The sequence below is a fragment of the Heloderma suspectum genome, chromosome 6, assembly GCF_057233095.1.
Source record: "Heloderma suspectum isolate Gila_16-S chromosome 6, 16-S_ref, whole genome shotgun sequence".
NCBI lineage: Eukaryota > Metazoa > Chordata > Lepidosauria > Squamata > Helodermatidae > Heloderma > Heloderma suspectum.
The window spans coordinates 116,462,309-116,484,618 of NC_139463.1; the positions used below are offsets into that span (position 1 = coordinate 116,462,309).

At 52.0% G+C, this 22,310-nt stretch overlaps 1 protein-coding gene across 3 annotated transcripts; it reads right to left on the minus strand.

Annotated features, from left to right (window-relative positions):
* Positions 1 to 1,619: 1,619 nt before the first annotated feature.
* On the minus strand, positions 1,620 to 12,267 carry SALL2 (spalt like transcription factor 2). Of its 3 annotated transcripts, XM_084806317.1 has the most exons (5): positions 12,002 to 12,267; positions 11,524 to 11,559; positions 6,686 to 8,994; positions 4,309 to 4,761; positions 1,620 to 1,980 (listed from the first exon to the last, which is right to left on the minus strand). In XM_084806317.1, exons 1-4 carry the CDS (start codon positions 12,081 to 12,083, stop codon positions 4,336 to 4,338), a joined length of 2,853 nt encoding a protein of 950 aa, XP_084662443.1. In that variant the 5' UTR covers positions 12,084 to 12,267; the 3' UTR covers positions 1,620 to 1,980; positions 4,309 to 4,335. The 3 variants fall into 3 exon arrangements, with proteins under 3 accessions (XP_084662443.1, XP_084662444.1, XP_084662445.1); XM_084806318.1 differs by lacking the exon at positions 11,524 to 11,559; XM_084806319.1 differs by lacking the exons at positions 11,524 to 11,559; positions 12,002 to 12,267 and adding an exon at positions 10,651 to 10,698.
* Between the last annotated feature and the right edge of the window lie 10,043 nt (positions 12,268 to 22,310).

A 22,310-nucleotide genomic window follows, 5' to 3' on the forward strand; every position in this document is an offset into this window, starting at 1 on the left:
TGTATGTAGATTTAACTGTTAAAAATTCAGACGATCAACAAAGATTTGTTCAACCAGATGATGGCTCTCATTTATAGATAAGGGATTCCAGATCCAATTTGTTTTCATGGCCGACCCTTTCTTACCTACCTTCCAGCTACCCTGTACTCATGAGGTCCCAGGCTCCTGGATCTTTTCCCCAGAGCCCTGAGTTCCCATCAGTGCCAATGGAAGGGAACGGGGATTGCAGCTGGGGAGGGAAAGTACCCCCCCCCACACACACACACACACAAATCTCTCCCTGCATGGCAATTAAGCTGAGAAAATAGTTTTTCCATTGGTTTGAAATGATCTAAGGCAGGATGCAAATTAATTGAAGAATTTGTTTTGAGCAATTTGGATGATTTTGAGCGATTTGGATGAGAAATTAATGGGCCGGCTTCCTAGGAATTATTTCTGCCTTTGCATATTTAGATATAAATCAACCTATGCAAATTTTATGTACATTTGTGTGTACATATATGGGCCCGGGCCCCAAATCTAGTAATGCCTCTGTGGCTGTACTCACTGCTACCCCCTGGCTGCTGGACAGAATGCTACATTGATTGATTGAATTTATATCCCACCTTTCTTCCATCATGGAACTCAAGGTGGCTACATGTGGTCTCCCCTCCAAGTGCTGACCAGATCCAAACCTGCTTAGCTTCAGCAAGGCGGCTGCCTCATATCAGATGGGACCACTATCAAGGTTCCCACTGTGCTTGTGCTGGAGCATGTGTGTGCAGTGGTGTCGTGGACAGGGCTCGCAGGGACGCAGCCCACTTTCTCATGAGCAGGGACTCTGATGTCATCTGCCACCCCCCTCAGAATTCCCTGTTCCCTCTGAGCGTAGCTGCGATCCTCACTGTAGCTGTGGGGGGAATGAATTTTCCAAGCAACAGTATATTGTTCCATGTTGGAATGCAAAGTATTTGGGATGCCTTGGTCTGGAATGGGCAATTAAGACCTATTCGCTTAACCAAAGATGTGCTCCTGGTGGAGATGAAAACTCCTAGAACTGGTTTGTTCATATGGATCAACACAGCTGCCTGAAATTCTTTGACTGCCCTTGGAGACTGTCACAATGAGCTCCTGCATTTCCATATTTACCACTACACCACTCGTGTGTGTGTGTGTGTGTATGTGTGTGTAGTTCAATCCAGCTGGGCGTGTGGACGTTTCTGTTGGAGGGAGAGGGGGGAGATATAATGAAGGAGCTTAGGGAAGGCTAATGGGTAATGTTGGGGCGCTAAGGGAGTGTGCAAGGGGGCTGTTTAAATGAGAAGGGATGTGTCCATGGGGGCTGAGGTGAGAGAGTGAAGCTTCCATACAGTATCATATTTTAAAAACCTAAAATGTTTGTGTTTGAGTGAAAAAGATTTTAACACCCCTGCATTTTTTCTCAGACGTCCAATTGAAATGCCACTGCCTTACTCTCAGCTACACTGCTTTTGGATCCCAGTTGAAGGCTGTATATCTTACAAGGTTGTGTAATCTTAGAAGGGGGCGTGACTCCGAGGGGGTGGGGCTGTGACTGTCATGAAGGTACCCTGCATGTCTGAATTTGCCACTACCCTACTGTGTGTGTGTATCCCATCAAGTGGCTAACCACATTACCTTTCCATCCCTTGCCAAAAATAAGAGCCAAAAGCTTGATCATTCTGACAAACTGCTTTTATTGGGAGAAATTCCAGATGTCCTTCCTTTGCTGGACTGGGCCGTCTGGCATCCTGCCCTACACTAGAGGGAACCCATTTTTTTATTGCCCAAAAGATACAGGGCAGTTGCCATGCTCCCCTGCCCCATGCCAGGATCTTTGCCTTCCTTCCAATGGACGTCCAAGCTACATTAAAAGTAAAAGACTAAAATGCTGCTAAGATTAGACTGGAGTCACTTCTCCTGCGGGGCCTGGCGTGGGGTTTATTTCCCCCTGCACCCTCGGTATCACTAGAACAGGTCCCCCTGGAAGAGAAGGAAAGAAAGAGAGAGAAAGTTAGAGGGAAAGAGCGAATGGGCACCATGTTCACACACCCTCCGCCCTAGTCCCGCAGCAAGTCGCAAGAACTACTTTGACCCACCAGAGTGGCCGCTGATCTTTGATAATACAAACCAGGGGTGTTGAACATCATGCCACAGAGCAAATGTGGCCTGCCAGGGGGTCAAATCCAGACCCTGTGGTTCCCCAGCTGGCCACAACCCCTTCCCCCTCAACCAACTATCATTTGGTGGTTTCCCGGCTTTTGTGTGAAAGAGGTTCCACACCCGTGACACAAATCCTCCTGCAGGTGGTGCCAGGGCACAAGTGACAAACCTGTCAAGGAGGATGGGGGTCTCCTGCTGCAACAAGCATGCACAAGAGGGAATTTCGGAAGGCACCGTTTCTCACATCACATGTGGCAATGGTTGGAAGAGGTTCAACCTGTCAATGAAACCCTCCTCTACTCAACTATAAAAAGGTTCATAATCCCTCATGGCTGCTGGCTTAGATAGATGGCTTTCAAAGGGGACAAGACAAATTCATAGTAAGTGTTCCTTCCTTCAGGGCCCCTTCCTTCCAGCCAGCCGTGCCCTCTTCCACGATACTCCATTCCATTCTCCCACTTTCCTCCCCCACCTCTGACATTCAATATTCCATAGCTACTTAGTATATACAGCCCCCATTGGGTAGTTTGGGGTTTTGGTCCCCTTTGGTTTTTCTCTGTTTTTTCTGCTGACTGTAGCCATGAAATTAAAAGACGCTTGCTCCTTGGGAGGAAAGCTATGGCCAACCTAGACAGCATAGTAAGAAGCAGAGACATCACCTTGCCGACAAAGGTCCGTCTAATCAAAGCTATGGTTTTCCCAGTAGTAATGTATGGCTGTGAGAGCTGGACTATAAGGAAGGCTGAGCGCCGAAGAATTGATGCTTTCGAACTGTGGTGCTGGAGAAGACTCTTACGAGTCCCCTGGACTGCAAGGAGGTCAAATCAGTCAATCCTAAAGGAAATCAACCCTGAGTGCTCATTGGAAGGACAGATAATGAAGCTGAAGCTCCAATATTTTGGCCACCTAATGCGAAGAGAAAACTCTCTGGAAAAGACCCTGATGCTGGGAAAGACTGAAGGCAAAAGGAGAAGGGGACGGCAGAGGATGAGATGGCTAGATAGCATCACGGATGCAATGAATATGAACTTGAGCACGCTCCGGGAGAGAGCGCAGGACAGGAAGGCCTGGCGTGCTATGGTCCATGGGGTCACGAAGAGTCGGACACGACTGAACGACTGAACAACAACAAATTATTCTTAAAAAAAAAAAATCCGCAAGCCTTGGAATTCCCTTGAGCATGCCGTTATCTCCCTCTCGATCCTCTAGGCCCCCAGTTTAGCTACATGGTCATCAGCACCCATTGCCTGAGTTTGCTGTTAGAGGGAATGTTGATGACAGCCGAATGGAGCCTATCAGATTCAGAGGCACTGCGGTGCGCTGGGGTGGGGAGGTGCTTTAACGGGATCTACTCCGGCTTCTGGACTTCCAGGAAACATCCACTGCTGGAACATAAGAAGCTGGATCATTGGCCTGAATTGGCAGGATTCTTTTGATGTTGCAAGAATAATCCTTCCCACACTGGGACCAATGAGCTGTGCTTCCTTCTTTCCTGAAGTAAACCCACAAGCACTCAACTGGTTTACCTTGACCTCTCTGGGGGAACTGGGCGTGTTTGTTTGTTTTTTTACTAATTCTGGGGTGTGGAAGTTCCACATCATGGGTGCAGAGGCAAAGCAACGTGGTAAACATGTTCTCCGTTCCTGGCCACTTGCATGGCATGCCCACCACATCAAGATGGTTTCCGGCACCAGTTAAGACGCTGCAGATATGTTGCGAACTGAGCCTTAGAATCCAAAGGCAGTGAACTCGGGAGACCTTGCAGAACAGTAATGAGTGGGGCCAGCCCTACCGTTAAGGCAGAGTGATGAAGTCATCTCAGGTGGCTGATGCTGGGCGTTGCGGAGGGGGCACACCAGTCTCTTTACTCGAGACCCACCCCTACACTACACACATCCCCTCAACATCCTACGAATTGAAAACTCCCTTCCTCACATCCCTGGTGAGGAACAGAATTAGAAAGGCTACTACCTGTCAAACACCACAATGCAAATTATTTATGCAAACGCCTGCCACATTTGCATAATCATCTCCCCAGTTCACTGCTTCTGGATTCGCAGGTCCGGTTCGCAACATATCTGCAGTGTCGCATCAGGGGGGCGGAGTTCAGAACTGTATCATGCAGACTTGTGGCGCTGGCCCCCTTACCCGACGGAGGCTTCTGTCACGATCAAGTTACTTCTCCCCCTTCCCTTGGCTCTCTGGGACGACCTCTGGAGCTGGGGCTGGTGGTGGTGGAAGCAGCAGCAGAGACCCCACAGGCGGTTTCTCCTTGGCCTCACCAGGGCCCGCCCTTCCGGCCGCATTGCTTGATCCAAAGAGGCCCTGGGTGGCCATGTTGGAAGCAGAGGAAGAGGAGGACAAGGTGGGAGCAGCAGTGCTGTGGGCTGGCTTGGTTGGAAGGCCTCCGGACAGGAAGGCTGTGTACTGGTTCCAGAAAGACAGGGGTCCCACCCCCACGAGCTGGGCTGGTACGTCACGTCCCAGGAAGTCCTGTAGCTTGACCTGGCCCCCGGACAACACAGGCACAGGGCCATCGAGAGGCAGGCGCCGTCCGCGTCGCGCCTGGCTGCTACTCCATACGTGGCTGCCAAGATTAACCTTTGGGAACAAGAGAGCGTAGCGGGGCGCTTAGCACAGGCGGCATCTTGGGTGGAAACCTGAAGGGGACGCATTGTCAGTGGGACAAAAATTGATTCCAGAGGGCAACCTGAAAAGCCAGATGAACCACCATGGCTACCTCCAAGAAGCCTGGGATTTATAGATTTCCGAAGGTCTCCCAGAGATTTAAACATGCCTGAAAAACTACATTTCCCAGCAATTCTTGAAGGGGGAAGTGAAGGCGCTTCATTTACAGCTGGGGTCTCCAATGTGGTGCCTGTGGGTGTCAATGTGCCCACACACACCTCTCTTAGTGCCTGCCAGGCTCCCTGCCCCTCCTGATTATTTTAAAAAAATTCTTACGTTATAAAAAAACTAATTACTTTAAAAAAAACTGGGGCTAGCAAAGCAAAGTGCTGCTCTCCAGTGCCATCTTTATTTGGGTTCACAAGAGTGGTTATGTACTTTAGATCTCAGCCCCCACTTCTGTCTCGTACTTAGGTACCTGGGCAAATTATTTTTCTTTTAGTCACCAGTTTGGCATCTGGGAAATGAGTATTCTGTGACCAGTTTTGCCCACCATGGCAGCCATTTTATGAAAGGGCAATGCACCCCTATGGCAGCCATTTTGTGAGAGCGCCAATGGCACGCTCAACATTCTAAATGTGCCCACCAACCCCAAAAGGTTGGGGACCCCTGATTTACAGTATGCCAATATAGTTAAAACTTGAGACCCCTGTTTGTAGGGAACGTAATCAGCATATTTGAATCCCTAAGGACAAATCCCCAGTATTATTCATTTATTTCATTTACATCCTGCCTTATTTCCTCCTCAAGGAACCCAAGGCAGTGTACATTATCCTCCTCTCCATTTTATCCTCACAAAAACAACCCTGTGAGGTAGGTTGGGCTGAGAGTCTGTGACTGGCCCAAAGTCACCCAGTGAGCTTCCAGTACGAACACAAGCCTGTTTTTAAGCTATTTTCCTCAAGGAAACCTGGGCGTTGTAGTTTTGGGACGGTGCTCAGAAGCCTCCCCATGAGAAATATTCAACCCGCTTCCAGTGCTATCATTCCCAATATTTCCTTAAAAGAGAAGCCATGGCTGTTAATTCAGGCAAACTGTATAAATGCAGACATGCAGAAACAGTTGCGGTTCTCTCGTAAGTTGAGGCGGCCATGCTTTTCGGTTGCCTAGCAGCCACTTCTAGAAAGGGATGGCAGAGTACCACTTTTGGGCCGAACAGAATCACTGGAGAGGGGAAAGTGACCAGAACTACCATTAGAAAGGGACCACCATGCTTCTGTTGCGCAGAAACTCTCGACCTCATAATCTCATTGGGCCTAGCAACAAAAGACGGCGTAGTGGCACAGGCTTATGAAGCCGGCAAGTGCTCCTTGACAGGGGATAGGATGCCACAGGCCACTGCATGGGATGCTATAAGCGAATGTTATTCGTTTGGCCATAAGCCGTAACAGTGTGGCACAGTGCTAGAGTGGGACAGATAGCCACTGTCTCGGTGTGGCCTGCAGAGACCACACTTCTCCAACCTGGTACCCTCCGGATGTGCTGGACTGCAGCTCCCATAATTCCCAGCCAGCATGGCCAACAGCCATGCTGGCTGGGAATTATGGGAGTTACAGTCCAGCACATCCGGAGGATACCAGGTTGGGGAAGGGTAATCTAGAATATTATCTGGAAGAAGGGTTAGGAATGGTCATACGACAAAGATGTACTCTCTACAATGGAACCTTGCATATCCCAGTGTGACCTCCAGAGGGGAACAGAGAGCACACCGAGGGAAGGCAGCGTCCACCGTCAATAAAAAACCAAGATGGCAAGGGAGGCCACGTAGGAGTAAGCAACAGGGAAAACGCCCGCTCTAGTAGAAGACAGCGAGAAGGCGCCACGGTCTCTCTCTTACCTGGTGGTGGGCGGTCAGTGCGTGTTTACGCAGAGTGGCCCGGTCTGGGAAGGCCTGTTTGCAAAGGCCACAAACCAGCGTCAGCCCCTCTTTGGCTTGGCTACCCTGCTGCCTCTCCGACGGGCCTTCCCCTCCGGTTCCCTTCTCTGGTTCCTCCTCCTCTTGTGGTGTTCCCCCTTTTCCCATTTCTGCCTTCTCTTCCCCTTCCTGCACGGGGCATCGAGGGCTTCCAGGCACCAACGGCAAGGCAGCACTGGTGCCTCCCCCTTCCTCCTCTGCCTGTAATGCTTCCTCCCCTTCCTTGGCAGGACCCGGAGCTTCCTGTTCAGGGCTGGAGGGCCCCTCGGCCTTCTCCCCGCCACTCTCCAGAGAGTCTTCGTCGGTGGGTTCTTCTTCGTCTTCCTCCGAGAGTTCTTCATCCTGCGGTGGGGCCTGCTGCTGCTGCTTCTCCCCTTCGCCCAGGGGGGTCCCCTCAGGAGCGGGGGGCTCAGGGAGGAGCGCCCCATTGGGGATCTGCCCACCAAGGTGCATGCGGACGTGCTGCTGGAGGCTGACGGCATTGGTGAACTTCTTCTGGCAGATGGGGCAAGAGTTTTGTGCTCGGGCCGCCGAGCTGGTTTTGTGGCCCACAAAGTGGGCCCGGAGATTCCCTCGGGTGGAAAAGGCCCGCCCACACACCTTGCACTTGAAGGGCCTCTCCCCGCCGTGCTGCCCGTAGTGAAGCTGCAGAGCCCGGGGGCAGCTCAGGACCCGCAGGCAGATGACACACTGGTTGGGCCCCGAAGAAGTGGGTGGGGAGGACGAGGAGGAGCCAGCCACGGCTTGGGTGACGGCGGTGACAGGGAGGGCGCATGAGGAGGACGACGGGGAGCCTTGGCGGTCGATCTTCTCCACCAGCTGCTGCAGCTTGGAAGTCTCCGAGGGCGACGCCTCCAGCACGTACGGGAACGGCCCCACCGCCGTGCCTGCCTTGAAGTGGTTGGCCAGCAACGCCCAGCTGGGCAAGGAGCTTACCAGCTTCCCCAGCTGGAGCCGGGCACCTTCCGTCTCCCTTTCCGGGGGGGTGTTCTCGTCGCCTTTCCCCTTTGCTTCCACCGCCTTCATCAGAACCAGCTTGTTGAAGCTAGGCAAGGCCTGGGCTGCTGCAGATGGGGAGGCCCCGGAGAGCAGCGTCAGGCTCTCAGTCGCGGTGAGGGCTTTGCGCTCGGCGGCCGGAGGGGCGGCCGTCTCATCTCCGGGCTCGGCTTTCTCCGGAGGCACCGACATGCCGTAGGGCAATCCCGAAGTGGTCAGGACGTAGTCCAGGTGCTCGGGGACCGGGTGGGGGTTCATCTGAACGTGAGGGTATTTCTCCCGGTGGCGGTGGAAGTGTACCTTCAGGTTGCCGCGGGTGGTGAAGCGGTTGCCGCAGATGTTGCACTTGTACGGGCGCTCGCCCGTGTGCGAGCGCAGGTGGATCTGGAGGGCGCTGTCGCTGCCGAAGACCTTGCCGCAGAACCGGCACTTGTGACGCCCACCCGGCTTCTCCTCCAGGCTGGCTTCCCCGCCTCCACCGTTCTTCGGCCGCAGCAGCCCCGGGGAAGTGGCCTGCTCCAGACCCCGGGCGGCACCCAGGCACTGAGCAGCCAGGAGGCCCGTGGCCGTGGGGAAGGCTGGAGCCAAGAGCTGCTCGGCTTTGGGGACTCGAGCCCCGCCGGGAAAAGGGTGGTAGAGGTGGAAGAAGGCGGGCTTGGGCACCTCCGGGGAGCTGGACGCCTGGGTCCGCCCTGGCTCTGTCTTGATGGAAAAGACTGGCAAGGGGGGCTTGGGCGGGAGGGGTGCTGCTGGGGCTGGCTCAGCGGAAGGCGCCGGGGACCCCACCTGCCCCAGAGACCCCAGCAGCAGCACTTGGCGGCAGATCTGCTCCGTCATCTGCATCTGATGGAGCTGGCGCTGCTGCAAGACACGGAGCTCTTCCAGGATGAGAGGGATATTGAGGTGTCCCGCGGGGACGGTGGTGGCGGCGGCTGGAGGCGGTGGCGGGGGAGGCGGCGGCGGCCGGGGAAGGGCCGGTTCGTGGGATGAGTCTGTCAGCAGGGCCCCCGACTCAACATCCATGCTCGGGGGACTTTCGGGACGGACCTCCACGGAAGAGGAGGAGGAGGAGGAAGAAACGCTGGAGTGATCCTGGCCGGCAGTGGCAGCAGCAGCAGAGCAGGTGGGCTGCTCTGGACAGCAGGAATCCACGTGAGCTGACAACTCGGAGTGATCCTTGAAGCTGGTATGGCAGGATGGGCAGGATGAGGGGGCTGACTCGTCCCCAGTGTCTCCTGGGGAAAGGAAGAGAGAGAGAGAGAGAGAGGGGATGTGGTTATTCCAGATCTGCAAGGAGGCCCGTGGCCGAGCCAACCAACATACAGCTGCTCGTTCGACAGGAAAGATCTACAGAACGCCTACTGCTGGCGTACGCCGTTCAGCAACAACTGAGTGTCGCTCTCAGACTTTAAGGAGCAGAAATGCACATCGGCTCTCAAACGAAGAAGAGCCTTGCCAGACTAAAGATCCATCTAGTCCCACGTCCTGCTTCCAACACAAGACAGACAAGATGCCTCTGGGAAGCCCACCAGCAGCTGTCTCCTGCTGTTTGCCTGCAGCAACTGGTATCCAGAGTAACCTCGCCTTCCCTACCAGCAACCCCGTGGGGTGGTAGAAACCATGGGAAGCGGGTTTAGCCAGTAGTGGACGTGGGAGAAAGATGCTGACCCCAAACTAGTGTGCGGTGCCTCCAGGCCACCAAGACCCCCGTTTGCTGGAAAAGGTTGGGGGGAAAACCAGTGAGCAACTGATAAAACAACTAGAATTTATTTAAGAAGGCAGGGGAAAGGCGGCGTGGTGGTGGTCACATAAAATCATATAATGCCGCCCCCCCTTCTGTACCTCACTCTGTGATCCCAGCAATTTGTAACAGGGGTGAGGGAGAGGAAGCAAAACAAACATTCAAATGAATAAATATTTTAAAGCAATGAAGGGGAGCTCCTGGGTTGTTGTTGTGACTTGCGAACCCAGCACTCTGGCTTGTTTAAGGTTAAAACTCTGGGTTAACCCTGAACAACCCAGAGGGCCAGGTCCGTATGTCGGGACAACAACCCAGGAACAGGGTGGCGTTCCTGGGTTGTTTACAAGTAGAAGTGGATGAGAGGCAGCAGGTGAACCAGGTCAGTCTCTCTCTCCTTTTATACTGTCCCCTCCGAATCTTCCTCCAGTGGCTCATCAGGGACAAAAAGAGGGTTGGGATTCTGGCATTCCATCAGAGGGCTGCACTGCATAGGGTGACATACAGTTTCTGAAGGTGGATGTTCCATTTAAGGTGCAATCCTAGGCATGTTTAGACAGAAAAAAGTCCTACAACTCCCACGCTGGGAGTTGTAGGACTTTTTTCTGCCTAAACATGCGTAGGATTGCACCCTTTGCCACTGAGCCTAACAGTCACAGAGAGGTCCAACCTGCAGATTCACCTGCGACCCCATGCTGAATCTACCAAGGGCTAAAAGAACACCTTCTTATAGCCTGCATGTAATGTATACAAATGCATGAAATTACCTTATACTGAACCAGATTAATTGGTCCGGCTAACCTAATATTGTCTACTCTGAGTGGCAGTGGCCTTTTCTAGCCCAATGACCACAGGTCCTTCCACTGGAGATGCTGGGAATGGAATCTGGGACTGTCTTCATACAAAGCATGTCTACGGCCATACTACCTTGAATATGCCCGATCTCGGAAGCTAAGCAGGATCAGGCCTGGTTAGTTCTTGGATGGGAGACCTCCTGGTAATACTGGATGCTATAGGGTTCCTGCAGAGCATGGGAGCCAGTGTGGTGCAGTGGACAGAGTGTTAGACTGGGACTCAGGAGATCTAGTCCCCACTCGGCCATAAAGCTCACTGGGTGACTTTGGGCTAATCACTGACCCTCAGCCTAACCTACCTGACAGGGTTGTTGTGAGGATAAAATGGAGAGAAGGAGGACCATGTAAGTCACCTTAGGTTCCTTGCAAGAGGAAAAAAGGCAGGATATAAAAGTAATTAATTAATTAAATAAATAAATAAATAAATAAATGTGTCTTTCTGCTGAGCTTATGAACCTAACACACAACCCATGCTCTCAGTTGCTCGCCCCGTAAGGCAAAACTGCACAGAAAAATATGATTTTGCAAATATTTGCCTTAAAGAAGAAAAGAAAGATCAAGCTAAAGTAAGCGATATTTCTAGTTCTCATCTTTGTTTAAAAAAAAAAAGACCCCCCCCCCCCACACACACACTTGGAAACAGTTAAATATGCCAAAGGCTTAGCAATGAAAGAACTCTAAAATATCAGAGGCAGCATACAGAAGAACTGGGCAGACAGGCAAAGAGACAATGTGCAATTTTTTTTTTTAAAAAATGTTTGATTAAATGTAGAGAAAGGTTTTTCCATCAGTGTGGCACATCACGTACCCCCACCCTGTTACAAACAGATCTGAAATTCCACACCACCCCCAGTTCATTCAGTCTCCCCGAACCTGGTGCCCTCCAGATGTTGGATTGCAACTCCCAGCATTGTCAGGTCTGGGAACGCTGGGAATTGCAGTCCAAGGGTAATAATCAATGTTAGTCTAGGACTAATGTCGAGTAATATAGGACTAATGTCGAGTAGACCCGTTGAAATGAATGGGACTTGTTAGTCCCAACTAACTTAAGCCCCATTCATTTCAATGGGTCTACTCTATACAGCCCTAACGTTGGGTACCACCCCAACACGTCAGGAGGGCCCCAGGTGGGGAAAAGCTGAATGAGCTCATGTGCAAAACCGGCAACCCACCTTTGCAAGAATCTGCCCGTTCACTCATCCCGCTCTCTAGGAAAGGAAAGAAGGAACGAGTCATCTCAAATCGATCCACCACGTTCCTACAGACCATCTTAATCCACCCATCCTGGGGAAGTGGGCCGGTTGGATGGAGAAGGCAGAAGAAGATGTGCAGACAATGGGCATGGTGGGGAGGGGGGAGGTGGAGAGCGAGAGAAGCCGTAGAGCAAAGAGGTGCGCACAGAGGCTGCCGTTTGGGAGAAGGAAGGGCCAGAATTAGCAACAAGCAGAAGCGGAGCTGGCACGGGTGGGGGATGGGATGCGTGCAGAGCGAACGTGTGAATGCATGCAAGGATGGATGGGTCTGGTCGCCGCGGGTTCCCCTCCGCCCCCGCTACTAGGAGCCCCCCTGCCGTCCCTGGCGTAATGGGAGTCGAATCTTCCCCCCCCCTCCGCCCCCCAAGCCTGGCCAGCAACAGGGCGAGGCCTCCACCTGCGGGCTCGCCCATCATGTCGCCGGCAGCGGCTCCACCCGCCTGCTGCTGCTGCTCCCCGCGCCCTCGGGGGCTGCTCATCTCGGCCGCCCGGCCTCCGATCCCGGGGGATGGAGGAGGAGGAGGGGGAGGAAGAAGAAGCGGCAAGACGAGCGATCGGCCGCCGAGAGCGGCTCCCACCGCCCCGGCTTGCAGCAGAGACCTCTGGTGTCTGGAGGGCGGCCGTCGCCGAGAAACGGGGACGCTGCGCCCCCGTGCGCCCTGGCTCCGGAGCGCACCTGGGCGATGGGCGGCTGGAGCCGCGGAGAAAGCAGCCGAGGGGAAGGACCGGGAGAGGAACGGAGAGAGCGCCGGGGGAGCCGAGGAGCGCGCAAACGAGAACATGGGAAGAGCCGAGCCGGATCAGACCGAGGTCCATCTAGCCCCGCATTCCGTGCACACCTCTGAGCATGTGGGGAGCGCTGTTCCATAAGAACATAAGAAGGGCCGTGCCGGATCAGACCGAGGTCCATCTAGCCCTGCATTCCGTGCACACCTCTGAGCATGTGGGGAGCGCTCTTCCATAAGAACATAAGAAGGGCCATGCCGGATCAGACCAAGGTCCATCTAGCCCCGCATTCCGTGCACACCTCTGAGCATGTGGGGAGCGCTCTTCCATAAGAACAGAAGAAGGGCCGTGCCGGATCAGACCGAGGTCCATCTAGCCCCGCATTCCGTGCACACCTCTGAGCATGTGGGGAGCGCTCTTCCATAAGAACAGAAGAAGGGCCGAGCCGGATCAGACCAAGGTCCATCTAGCCCCGCATTCCTTGCACACACAATGGCCAACTAGCTGCTGACGGGAAACTGACAAGCAGGGCACGAGCGCAACACCACCCTCCCACCTCTGAGCATGTGCGGAGCGCTCTTCCATAAGAACATAAGAAGGGCCGTGCCGGATCAGACCAAGGTCCATCTAGCCCCGCATTCCATGCACACCTCTGAGCATGTGGGGAGCGCTCTTCCATAAGAACATAAGAAGGGCCGTGCCGGATCAGACCAAGGTCCATCTAGCCCAGCATTCCGTGCACACCTCTGAGCATGTGGGGAGCGCTCTTCCATAAGAACATAAGAAGGGCCGTGCCGGATCAGACCGAGGTCCATCTAGCCCCGCATTCCGTGCACACCTCTGAGCATGTGGGGAGCGCCTTTCCATAAGAACATAAGAAGGGCCGTGCCGCATCAGACCAAAGTCCATCTAGCCCAGCATTCCGTGCACACCTCTGAGCATGTGGGGAGCGCTCTTCCATAAGAACATAAGAAGGGCCGTGCCGGATCAGACCGAGGTCCATCTAGCCCCGCATTCCGTGCACACCTCTGAGCATGTGGGGAGCGCTCTTCCATAAGAACATAAGAAGGGCCGTGCCGGATCAGACCAAGGTCCATCTAGCCCAGCATTCCGTGCACACCTCTGAGCATGTGGGGAGCGCTCTTCCATAAGAACATAAGAAGGGCCGTGCCGGATCAGACCAAGGTCCATCTAGTCCAGCATTCCGTGCACACCTCTGAGCATGTGGGGAGCGCCTTTCCATAAGAACATAAGAAGGGCCGTGCCGCATCAGACCAAAGTCCATCTAGCCCAGCATTCCGTGCACACCTCTGAGCATGTGCGGAGCGCTCTTCCATAAGAACAGAAGAAGGGCCGAGCCGGATCAGACCGAGGTCCATCTAGCCCTGCATTCCGTGCACACCTCTGAGCATGTGGGGAGCGCTCTTCCATAAGAACATAAGAAGGGCCGTGCCGGATCAGACCTAGGTCCATCTAGCCCCACATTCCGTGCACACCTCTGAGCATGTGGGGAGCGCTCTTCCATAAGAACATAAGAAGGGCCATGCCGGATCAGACCGAGGTCCATCTAGCCCAGCATTCCATGCACACCTCTGAGCATGTGGGGAGCGCTCCTCCATAAGAACATAAGAAGGGCCGAGCCGGATCAGACCGAGGTCCATCTAGCCCCGCATTCCGTGCACACCTCTGAGCATGTGGGGAGCGCCTTTCCATAAGAACATAAGAAGGGCCGTGCCGCATCAGACCAAAGTCCATCTAGCCCAGCATTCCGTGCACACCTCTGAGCATGTGCGGAGCGCTCTTCCATAAGAACATAAGAAGGGCCGTGCCGGATCAGACCAAGGTCCATCTAGCCCAGCATTCCGTGCACACCTCTGAGCATGTGGGGAGCGCCCTTCCATAAGAACATAAGAAGGGCCGTGCCGGATCAGACCAAAGTCCATCTAGGCCAGCATTCCGTGCACACCTCTGATCATGTGGAGAGCGCTCTTCCATAAGAACATAAGAAGGGCCGTGCCAGATCAGACCAAGGTCCATCTAGGCCAGCATTCTATGCACATCTCTGAGCATGTGGAGAGCGCTTTTCCATAATAACATAAGAAGGGCCGTGCTGGATCAGACCAAGGTCCATCTAGCCCAGCATTCTGTGCACATACAATGGCCAACCAGCTGCCGACAGGAAACTGACAAGGAGGACACGAGCGCAACACCACCCTCCCACCTCTGAGCATGTGGGGAGCGCTCTTCCATAAGAACATAAGAAGGGCTGTGCTGGATCAGGCCAAAGTCCATCTAGCTCAGCCTTCCGTGCACACCTCTGAGCATGTGGAGAGTGCTCTTCTATAAGAACATAAGAAGGGCCGTGCCAGATCAGACCAAAGTCCATCTAGCCCAGCATTCCGTGCACACCTCTGAGCATGTGGGGAGCGCTCTTCCATAAGAACATAAGAAGGGCCGTGCCGGATCAGACCGAGGTCCATCTAGCCCCGCATTCCGTGCACACCTCTGAGCATGTGGGGAGCGCTCTTCCATAAGAACATAAGAAGGGCCGTGCCGGATCAGACCAAGGTCCATCTAGCCCCGCATTCCGTGCACACCTCTGAGCATGTGGGGAGCGCTCTTCCATAAGAACAGAAGAAGGGCCGAGCCGGATCAGACCAAGGTCCATCTAGCCCAGCATTCCTTGCACACACAATGGCCAACTAGCTGCCGACGGGAAACTGACAAGCAGGGCACGAGCGCAACACCACCCTCCCACCTCTGAGCATGTGGAGAGCGCTCTTCCATAAGAACATAAGAAGGGCCATGCCAGATCAGACCAAGGTCCATCTAGGCCAGCATTCTGTGCACACCTCTGAGCATGTGGGGAGCGCGTTTCCATAAGAACATAAGAAGGGTCATGCCGGATCAGACCAAGGTCCATCTAGGCCAGCATTCCGTGCACACCTCTGAGCATGTGGAGAGCGCTCTTCCATAAGAACATAAGAAGGGCCGTGCTGGATCAGACCGAGGTCCATCTAGCCCAGCATTCCATGCACATCTCTGAGCATGTAGAGAGCGCTCTTCCATAAGAACATAAGAAGGGCCGTGCCAGATAAGACCAAGGTCCATCTAGCCCAGCATTCTGTGCACATACAATGGCCAACCAGCTGCCGACAGGAAACTGACAAGGAGGACACGAGCGCAACACCACCCTCCCACCTCTGAGCATGTGGGGAGCACTCTTCCATAAGAACATAAGAAGGGCTGTGCTGGATCAGGCCAAAGTCCATCTAGCGCAGCCTTCCGTGCACACCTCTGAGCATGTGGAGAGCGCTCTTCCATAAGAACATAAGAAGGGCTGTGCTGGATCAGATCGAGGTCCATCTAGCCCAGCATTCCATGCACACCTCTGAGCATGTGGGGAGCGCTCTTCCATAAGAACATAAGAAGGGCTGTGCTGGATCAGACCGAGGTCCATCTAGCCCAGCATGCACACACAATGGCCAACCAGCTGCCAACGGGAAACTGACAAGCAAGAGATGAGCACAACACCACCCACCCACCCATGTTCCCCAGCAACTCGTGTACATAGGTTCACCGCCTCTGGTACTGGATGGAGCACATAGGAGCCCTTGATAGGCTTCTCCTCCAGGAATTTATCCAACCCCTTTAAATGCACCCAAATTCCATAAATTAATTATGTGTTGTATGCAGGAATAAACTCACATATGCCACATCGCCTTTCATCCCCACTTCAGAAGGGTGGTGGTGATGTGGAGGTTCAGTGTGGGTGATAAAGAGCTGTGGGTTGAGGCGCAAATGTAAGCCTGACCCCCATAATCCCATCACCTCTATCACCAAGCCAACCTTGATCCACTCCTCTTCCACCAGCCATGCCAATTTGATTGATAACATCAGAACATAAGAGCTGTGCTGGATCAGGCCAAAGGCCTATCTAGTCCGGCATTCGGTTCCCACAGTGTGGCCAACCAGAAGCCCCAATGGGAAACCCACAATAGCATCCTCCCCCTTATGTTCCCCAGCAACTGGTGTACATAGGTGCTCTGCCTCTGGTGCTGGAGGTAGCACATAACCATCAGGACTAGTAGCCATCGACAGCCTTTTCCTCCATGAATTTGTCCAATCCTCTTTTAAAGCCATCCAAATTGGTGGCCATAATCACATCTGGTGGAAGCGAATTCCATAGTTTAACTCTGCGCTGTGTGAAGAAGTCCTCGATTTTATCGATCCTGGATCTCCCACCAACCAGCTTCATGGTATGACCCCAGGTTCTAGTAGTATTAGAGAAGGAGAAAAATGCTTCCCTATCCACATTCTCCCCCTCTCATAACAGGCAGACATTTTAAGGAGCAGGGATTCCCGTCGGCTCTATGGTGCCTGGCTTTCCAAATAGGGCATCCCATCCACATGTTACATTTGGGGCGAAGGGTTTGGTGTGCACCCCTGAGACGTTTGTCGTGTATGCTTGCAATTGTATCGGGAGCTGAAGCGCAAATGGGGGAGGGGCAGAGTGTGTAAATTCTGTTCTGCCTATGTTTCGTGGGTTGTCAGGCGCCATTCGTTCTGTCATCCACCCATCAGCGGAATTGAGCAAATTTGTTCAATTTCCAAATAGGCACAAATTCTCACATGCAAAAACGCAAATTCCCACATAATGCACAAATACCCCCCCAATGCGCACGTTCACGATTTAGCCTATGGGGGAACTGCACATGTTCGGCTAGTTTTTAATTTTTGCATATCTTTCTGCGACAAAATTTGCGCAACATTCCTGAGGGTTAGAAAAATGGTCTGCGGAATCCGCCCAACGGGTAAAGCTGGAATTGGATTCATGAAAATCCTAACTCATTTGGTACTGTTGCATATTTCTCCCACATCCCTACGTACATGTAAGGCCGATGTCAGTCCCCAGCCGCAGCGCTGCAATCATGTCATGTTGTGACCTGCATGTCGGAATGGACCGACAGAGATTCAGGTACCAAAGAAAAGGCTCCTGCAGAATTTCTGATCATCTGAAAGCGTGGAGTCTGTTCATGCATTTGGCAGCAGGTTCCCAGGGGTCAAGAAATCAGGTCACTGGCATGCATGTGTGAATGGGGCTGCCACGCTCGTTAGAGAGCCAGGATTGAGTGGGAGTGAACTTTGGGAGTGAACGTTGAAGTGGCAAGCCCTGCCACAGTATAATGTGCGAAAGGGGCTTCCGGGTTGGGCTGTGTCTAGATTGGTCCAAAGCATCCCTGAAGCACTTTGGAGCAATCCAACCTGTTTCCAAGTGATTTGGCCTGATCTCTACTCTCTCCAGAACTGCACCGCTTCAGCCTGAAGCACCCTGATCCGCTTCTGAACTCAGGGTTTGGACCGGAACAGCACGCAGCCCTAGTTTTGGGGTCAGTGTTGAAGCCTCTGAGAATTCCAGGGCAGGCCCCCTGGACTTTAAAAAAAAAATGCTCCAGAGAACAGCACCCCACCTCTGCTAACATCACCACTGAACCACACTGATTCCTTACTCCACAGAACAGACACCGCCCCAGAGTGCCCTGTGCAACAGGCATATCCAGCTCAAATTCACTGCCTATTCACTACCGGGCCAGGTTTAAGGTTCTGGTACTCGTGTATAAAGCCCTAAACAACTTGGGACCAGGATACCTGAGAGAGCGCCTTCTCCCCTATCAACTTGCCCGGACACTGAAGTAATCAGAGGGCATGTTATTGGGGGTTCCACGTGGACTTATGGCCCAACTGGAGTCCACCTGGAGAAGAGCCTTCAGTGTGGTGGCCCCCTTCCTTGACTGACCAGCCAGGTATTCTGTTTTTTAGAAATAATAATTTTTAATCTGGAGTTTTATTCTTTTATCTTATCTTTTTATCTTGTATTGATCACCGCTCCAGAATCTGTGTAGGAGTGGAGCAGTATATAAATGTTGTAAATAAATAAAATAAAATAAAAATAAAAGCCACCAATCTCTCCCACACAACCCAGTAGCAACCACCTTGGTTTGCTTGCTTTCCTTCCAGCTTGGCAGGTGGCTTGGCTCACTAGCTGATCTCCCACTACCCCCCCCCCCATTCCATGCAATGAAGCCAACTAGACTGACAGCCGAATATTACTCTGAACACCCATGACAGGACAATATTGGCCACCACACTTGAAGGCAGTAGGCTAACTGAAGGGAAGCACCAAGGAAGGACAGAAGGCAGAATGAGAACATGTTCTCAAAAGTGCCAATTGATTATATATATATATATAGTATTGAACCCAAAGACAACAACTCTGTAAGTCTGATCTGCTGATAAGCTTGAATAATGACTTCACTGGTTAAAATTGCAGGTGGGGTGGTGGCATAGGTCAAGGGAGAGGCCATAGCTCAGTGGTAGGATACTTGCTTTCCATGCAGAAGGTCCTAGGTTCAACTCCCGGCATCTCCAGGTAGTGCTGGAAAAATTCCTGCCTGAAACTCTGGAGAGCCGCTGCCGCTCAGTTTTGATAATACTGGATAGACTCAGTGCCCTGACTCAGTATAAGACAGCTTCCTACGTTCCTAACTTTGGGTTCAACCTATTTGGGATCACACTTCGCAGCTTAAGGTGAGCTTTGCAAGAGGTCAGCTGTCAGAATGAAGCCATTTAGAGCACCATCCTATGCATGTTTAGACAGAAAAAGTCCTACAACTCCCAGCATTGTAAGACTTTTTTCGGTCTAAACATGCATAGGATTGCACCCTTAGAATACTAAAGCATGGCTGATTAAAGTTGGACATAACATTGGGTAGTATCCAAAGTCAGTCCTACACAGAGTAGACCCATTGAAATTAATGACACTTAAGTTAGTCCCAACTCACTGAAGTCCCATTCATTTTAATGGGTCTACTCTATATTGGACTAATATTGGATACTACCCATTGAGCTCAGCTTTGTGGGGGTCACGGCAGCACCTCCCCTCTCTCCCTCTCCAATGTTCAGACTTACTAAGTCACGTGCATGGGCCGCAGTGTAGCCACAGTGACACAATACCAGAAGCACGAAATCAGTAACAATGTAAGAACTGTCGTTGAATGTGCAAAGTAATTTAACACAGGAAACTTATTAAGCTGCAGCAGCTGAAGCCTTGGAAAAACCCTTCTTTTCAATATCCTGCTATTATGTACTTCATACGCATGGTCTAATCTGAGGACATATGATGCTGCCAACTTGCTAAAGTAAGCGTCTGTGGCTCAGGTCGATGCCTAGATGGGAGACTCCAAGGGGACTCCAAGCACTCCATCTTGAATTCCATGATGGAATAAAAGTGTGATATAAGTGTACTAAATGCTGTTCTGAATGCATTGGGTATTATGCTATGCACCATTGCTCTTTCTGTGTGCACATGCGTATGCACAGGAGAGACAGTGTGGTGTAGTGGCTAGAGTGTTGGACTGGGACTCGAGGGATCCGGGTTCTAGTCCCCACTTGGCCATGAAGCTCAGTGGGTGACTGTGGGCTAGTCACTGACTCTCAGCCTAACCTACCTCACAGGATTGTTGTGAGGATAAAATGGAGAAGAGGACGACCATGTTAGCCACCCTGGGTTCTGTGCAAGAGGGAAAAAAGACGGGATATAAATGTAATAAGAAATAAATACATCTGTGGATGCACTGTTGTGGTGAGCTCACGTGCTTCAAAACTCACCACTGCTCACCATATCAAATGTATTTTATTTATTTTTATTTTATTAAATTTATTAATCGCCCATCTGGCTGGTCACCCAACCACTCTGGGCGATGTACAGCATATAATAAAACAGTTTAAAACAATAAAATTCTACAATAAAAATGTTTTCTAAAATACCCTAACCCACCCCAAATGCCTGCCTGAACAACCACGTTTTTAATGCATGGCGGAAGCTCATTAAAGAGGGGGCATGGTGGAGTTCCCTAGGGAGGGAGTTCTACAGAGTGATGGCCACCACAGAAAATGCCCTCTCCCTCGTACCCACCAGTCTAGCTGTCCTGGCTGATGGGACAGAGAGAAGGCCATCCGAGGCTGATCTTGTTAAGCAGCCTGTCTGGTGTTGCTGGAGTCGCTCCTTAAGACAGGCTGGGCTGGAACCATATAGGGTTTTAAAGGTCAAAACCAACACCTTGAATCTGGCCCGGAAAACAACTGGTAACCCATGCAACTCCTTCAGCACTAGAGTGATGTGATCTCGCTGGCAGCTGCCTTTAATCAGGCGAGCCGCTGCATTCTGTACCAGCTGCAGTTTCCGAACCATCTTCAGGGGTAACCCCACATAGAGTGCATTACAGTAGTCTAAATGAGAGGAGACCAGGGCATGTACTACCGATGGGAGCAGATGGTCGGGAAGGAAGGGGTGCAGCCGCCATATCAGATGGAGTTGATACAGCGCTGTCCGGCTCACAGCTGACACCTGAGCCTCCATGGACAGCTGGGAGTCCAAAATGACCCCCAGGCTGCAGACCTGGTCTTTCAAGGGTAGCCGTACCCCATTCAACACCAGGTCAACATCCCCCAGCCTCCTCTTGTCTCCCACCAAAAGTACCTCGGTCTTGTCAGGGTTCAGCTTCAGCTTATACCTCCCCATCCAGCCACTCACCATCTCCAAACATTTGGACAGGGATTCTACGGCCAACCTTAGTGAAGATTTGAACGAAGCCCACACACCTGGAATCCAAACCCTGGGTCTATGAGATATGATGCAGGCCACACTGAGCTCTTCTGCATGCGAGCCTCATGCAACAGTGTGACTTCCTTGTAAGGAGACGCACATAGGGTTGGGCCATGTATCAGTTTGAACATAACAGACTGCATGTGGACATAGGCAGATGTAACACATCAACAAGTCTGATGAAGCTTGCTTACGAAAGTTAGCCTTTAAGGGACCCATGCTTAATTACAGTCACATTTTCTTTAGCCTACACGAACATTTGCCAAAGTGATCATAAACTTGTCTATGTCATAGCTTGCTGCAGCTAAAATGTATTCTTCCATGCACAGGGGCAAAACAGCACATCTCATCAGCTCCTTTCATTTCCCCTCCTTGTTTCTCTCTGCATCTCAGAATCTCAGAGGAAGCTGGACTCGAGTCAATCCAATGCGACTGTCACAGGCAAAGGCCCGAAAAGAAAAACAAGGGGAGGTGGGGGTGGGGAGGAAGAGATCTAACTTAACACAAGAGGGACTATCTAGAACTCCTCAAGTTACTTAGCAACAGCACAAAGAGGGAAGAGGGCAGGAGAGAAAAGAGGCAGTGTGTGGCAAAAATATGCATGTGAGGAAGTGTGACAGAGTGCATATGTGTGTGACCGTCTTCCCGGCTCTCGGGATCCCCACACGAAATGGCGCACAGGCTTGTGAGAGAGCTGCAAAAGTGAATGCACGGGTGCATGGAACCGAGATGTGCGTAACAGAATGTGAGGAAGCAGTGTGTGGCCATGTGCCAGAAAGTAGTCCTGAGAAAGAAGGCATGATGAAATGCCCGTGAGAATGTGCAGATTTGTGTATGCATGCCTACTTGGAAGAAAGTCACACTGTGTTCAATGGGGCTTTCTCCCAAGTAAATGCACATAGGATTCCAGCCTTTGGGTCCAAGGGAAACCAGCACACGTGCATGTCTGCAACAAAACTGTGTTGGCGAGAGTGTGTACGGCCGGCCGCAGTCCTAAAGATACTTATTTGCTTCTGAGTAAATATGTATAGGATTGGGGTCAGGATAGATTTTCCAGCTGGGTCAGGTCAGGTGGAGACCCTCCTCCTCGCTTTATCCTGCATAATGCAGTTCAGCTCACTTTTTTGAGCTCCCTGAAGTTGGTATGCTTTGCACACACCTTTCTACAAGGCATCTGCACTCTGCTTGTGGCAAGGTGAGGTCTGCATTGTATGGTGTAATGCGTATGTGTGTTTTGTGAGGCAGTAGAGGTTAAAGGATAGATGGTCCTGCTTCATAAGGTGATGGTCAGAGATGAGATAGCGTAGCAGCTTGG

Excerpts from the sequence above, each read along its gene's own strand:
- SALL2 (XM_084806317.1), bottom strand. The coding sequence starts at position 12,083 with ATGAGCAGCCCCCGAGGGCGCGGGGAGCAGCAGCAGCAGGCGGGTGGA. Across the intron at positions 11,560-12,001 it reads CATGATGGGCGAGCCCGCAG|AGAGCGGGATGAGTGAACGG; the intron begins GTGGAGGCCTCG and ends TTCCTTTCCTAG. Across the intron at positions 8,995-11,523 it reads ACGGGCAGATTCTTGCAAAG|GAGACACTGGGGACGAGTCA; the intron begins GTGGGTTGCCGG and ends TCCTTTCCCCAG.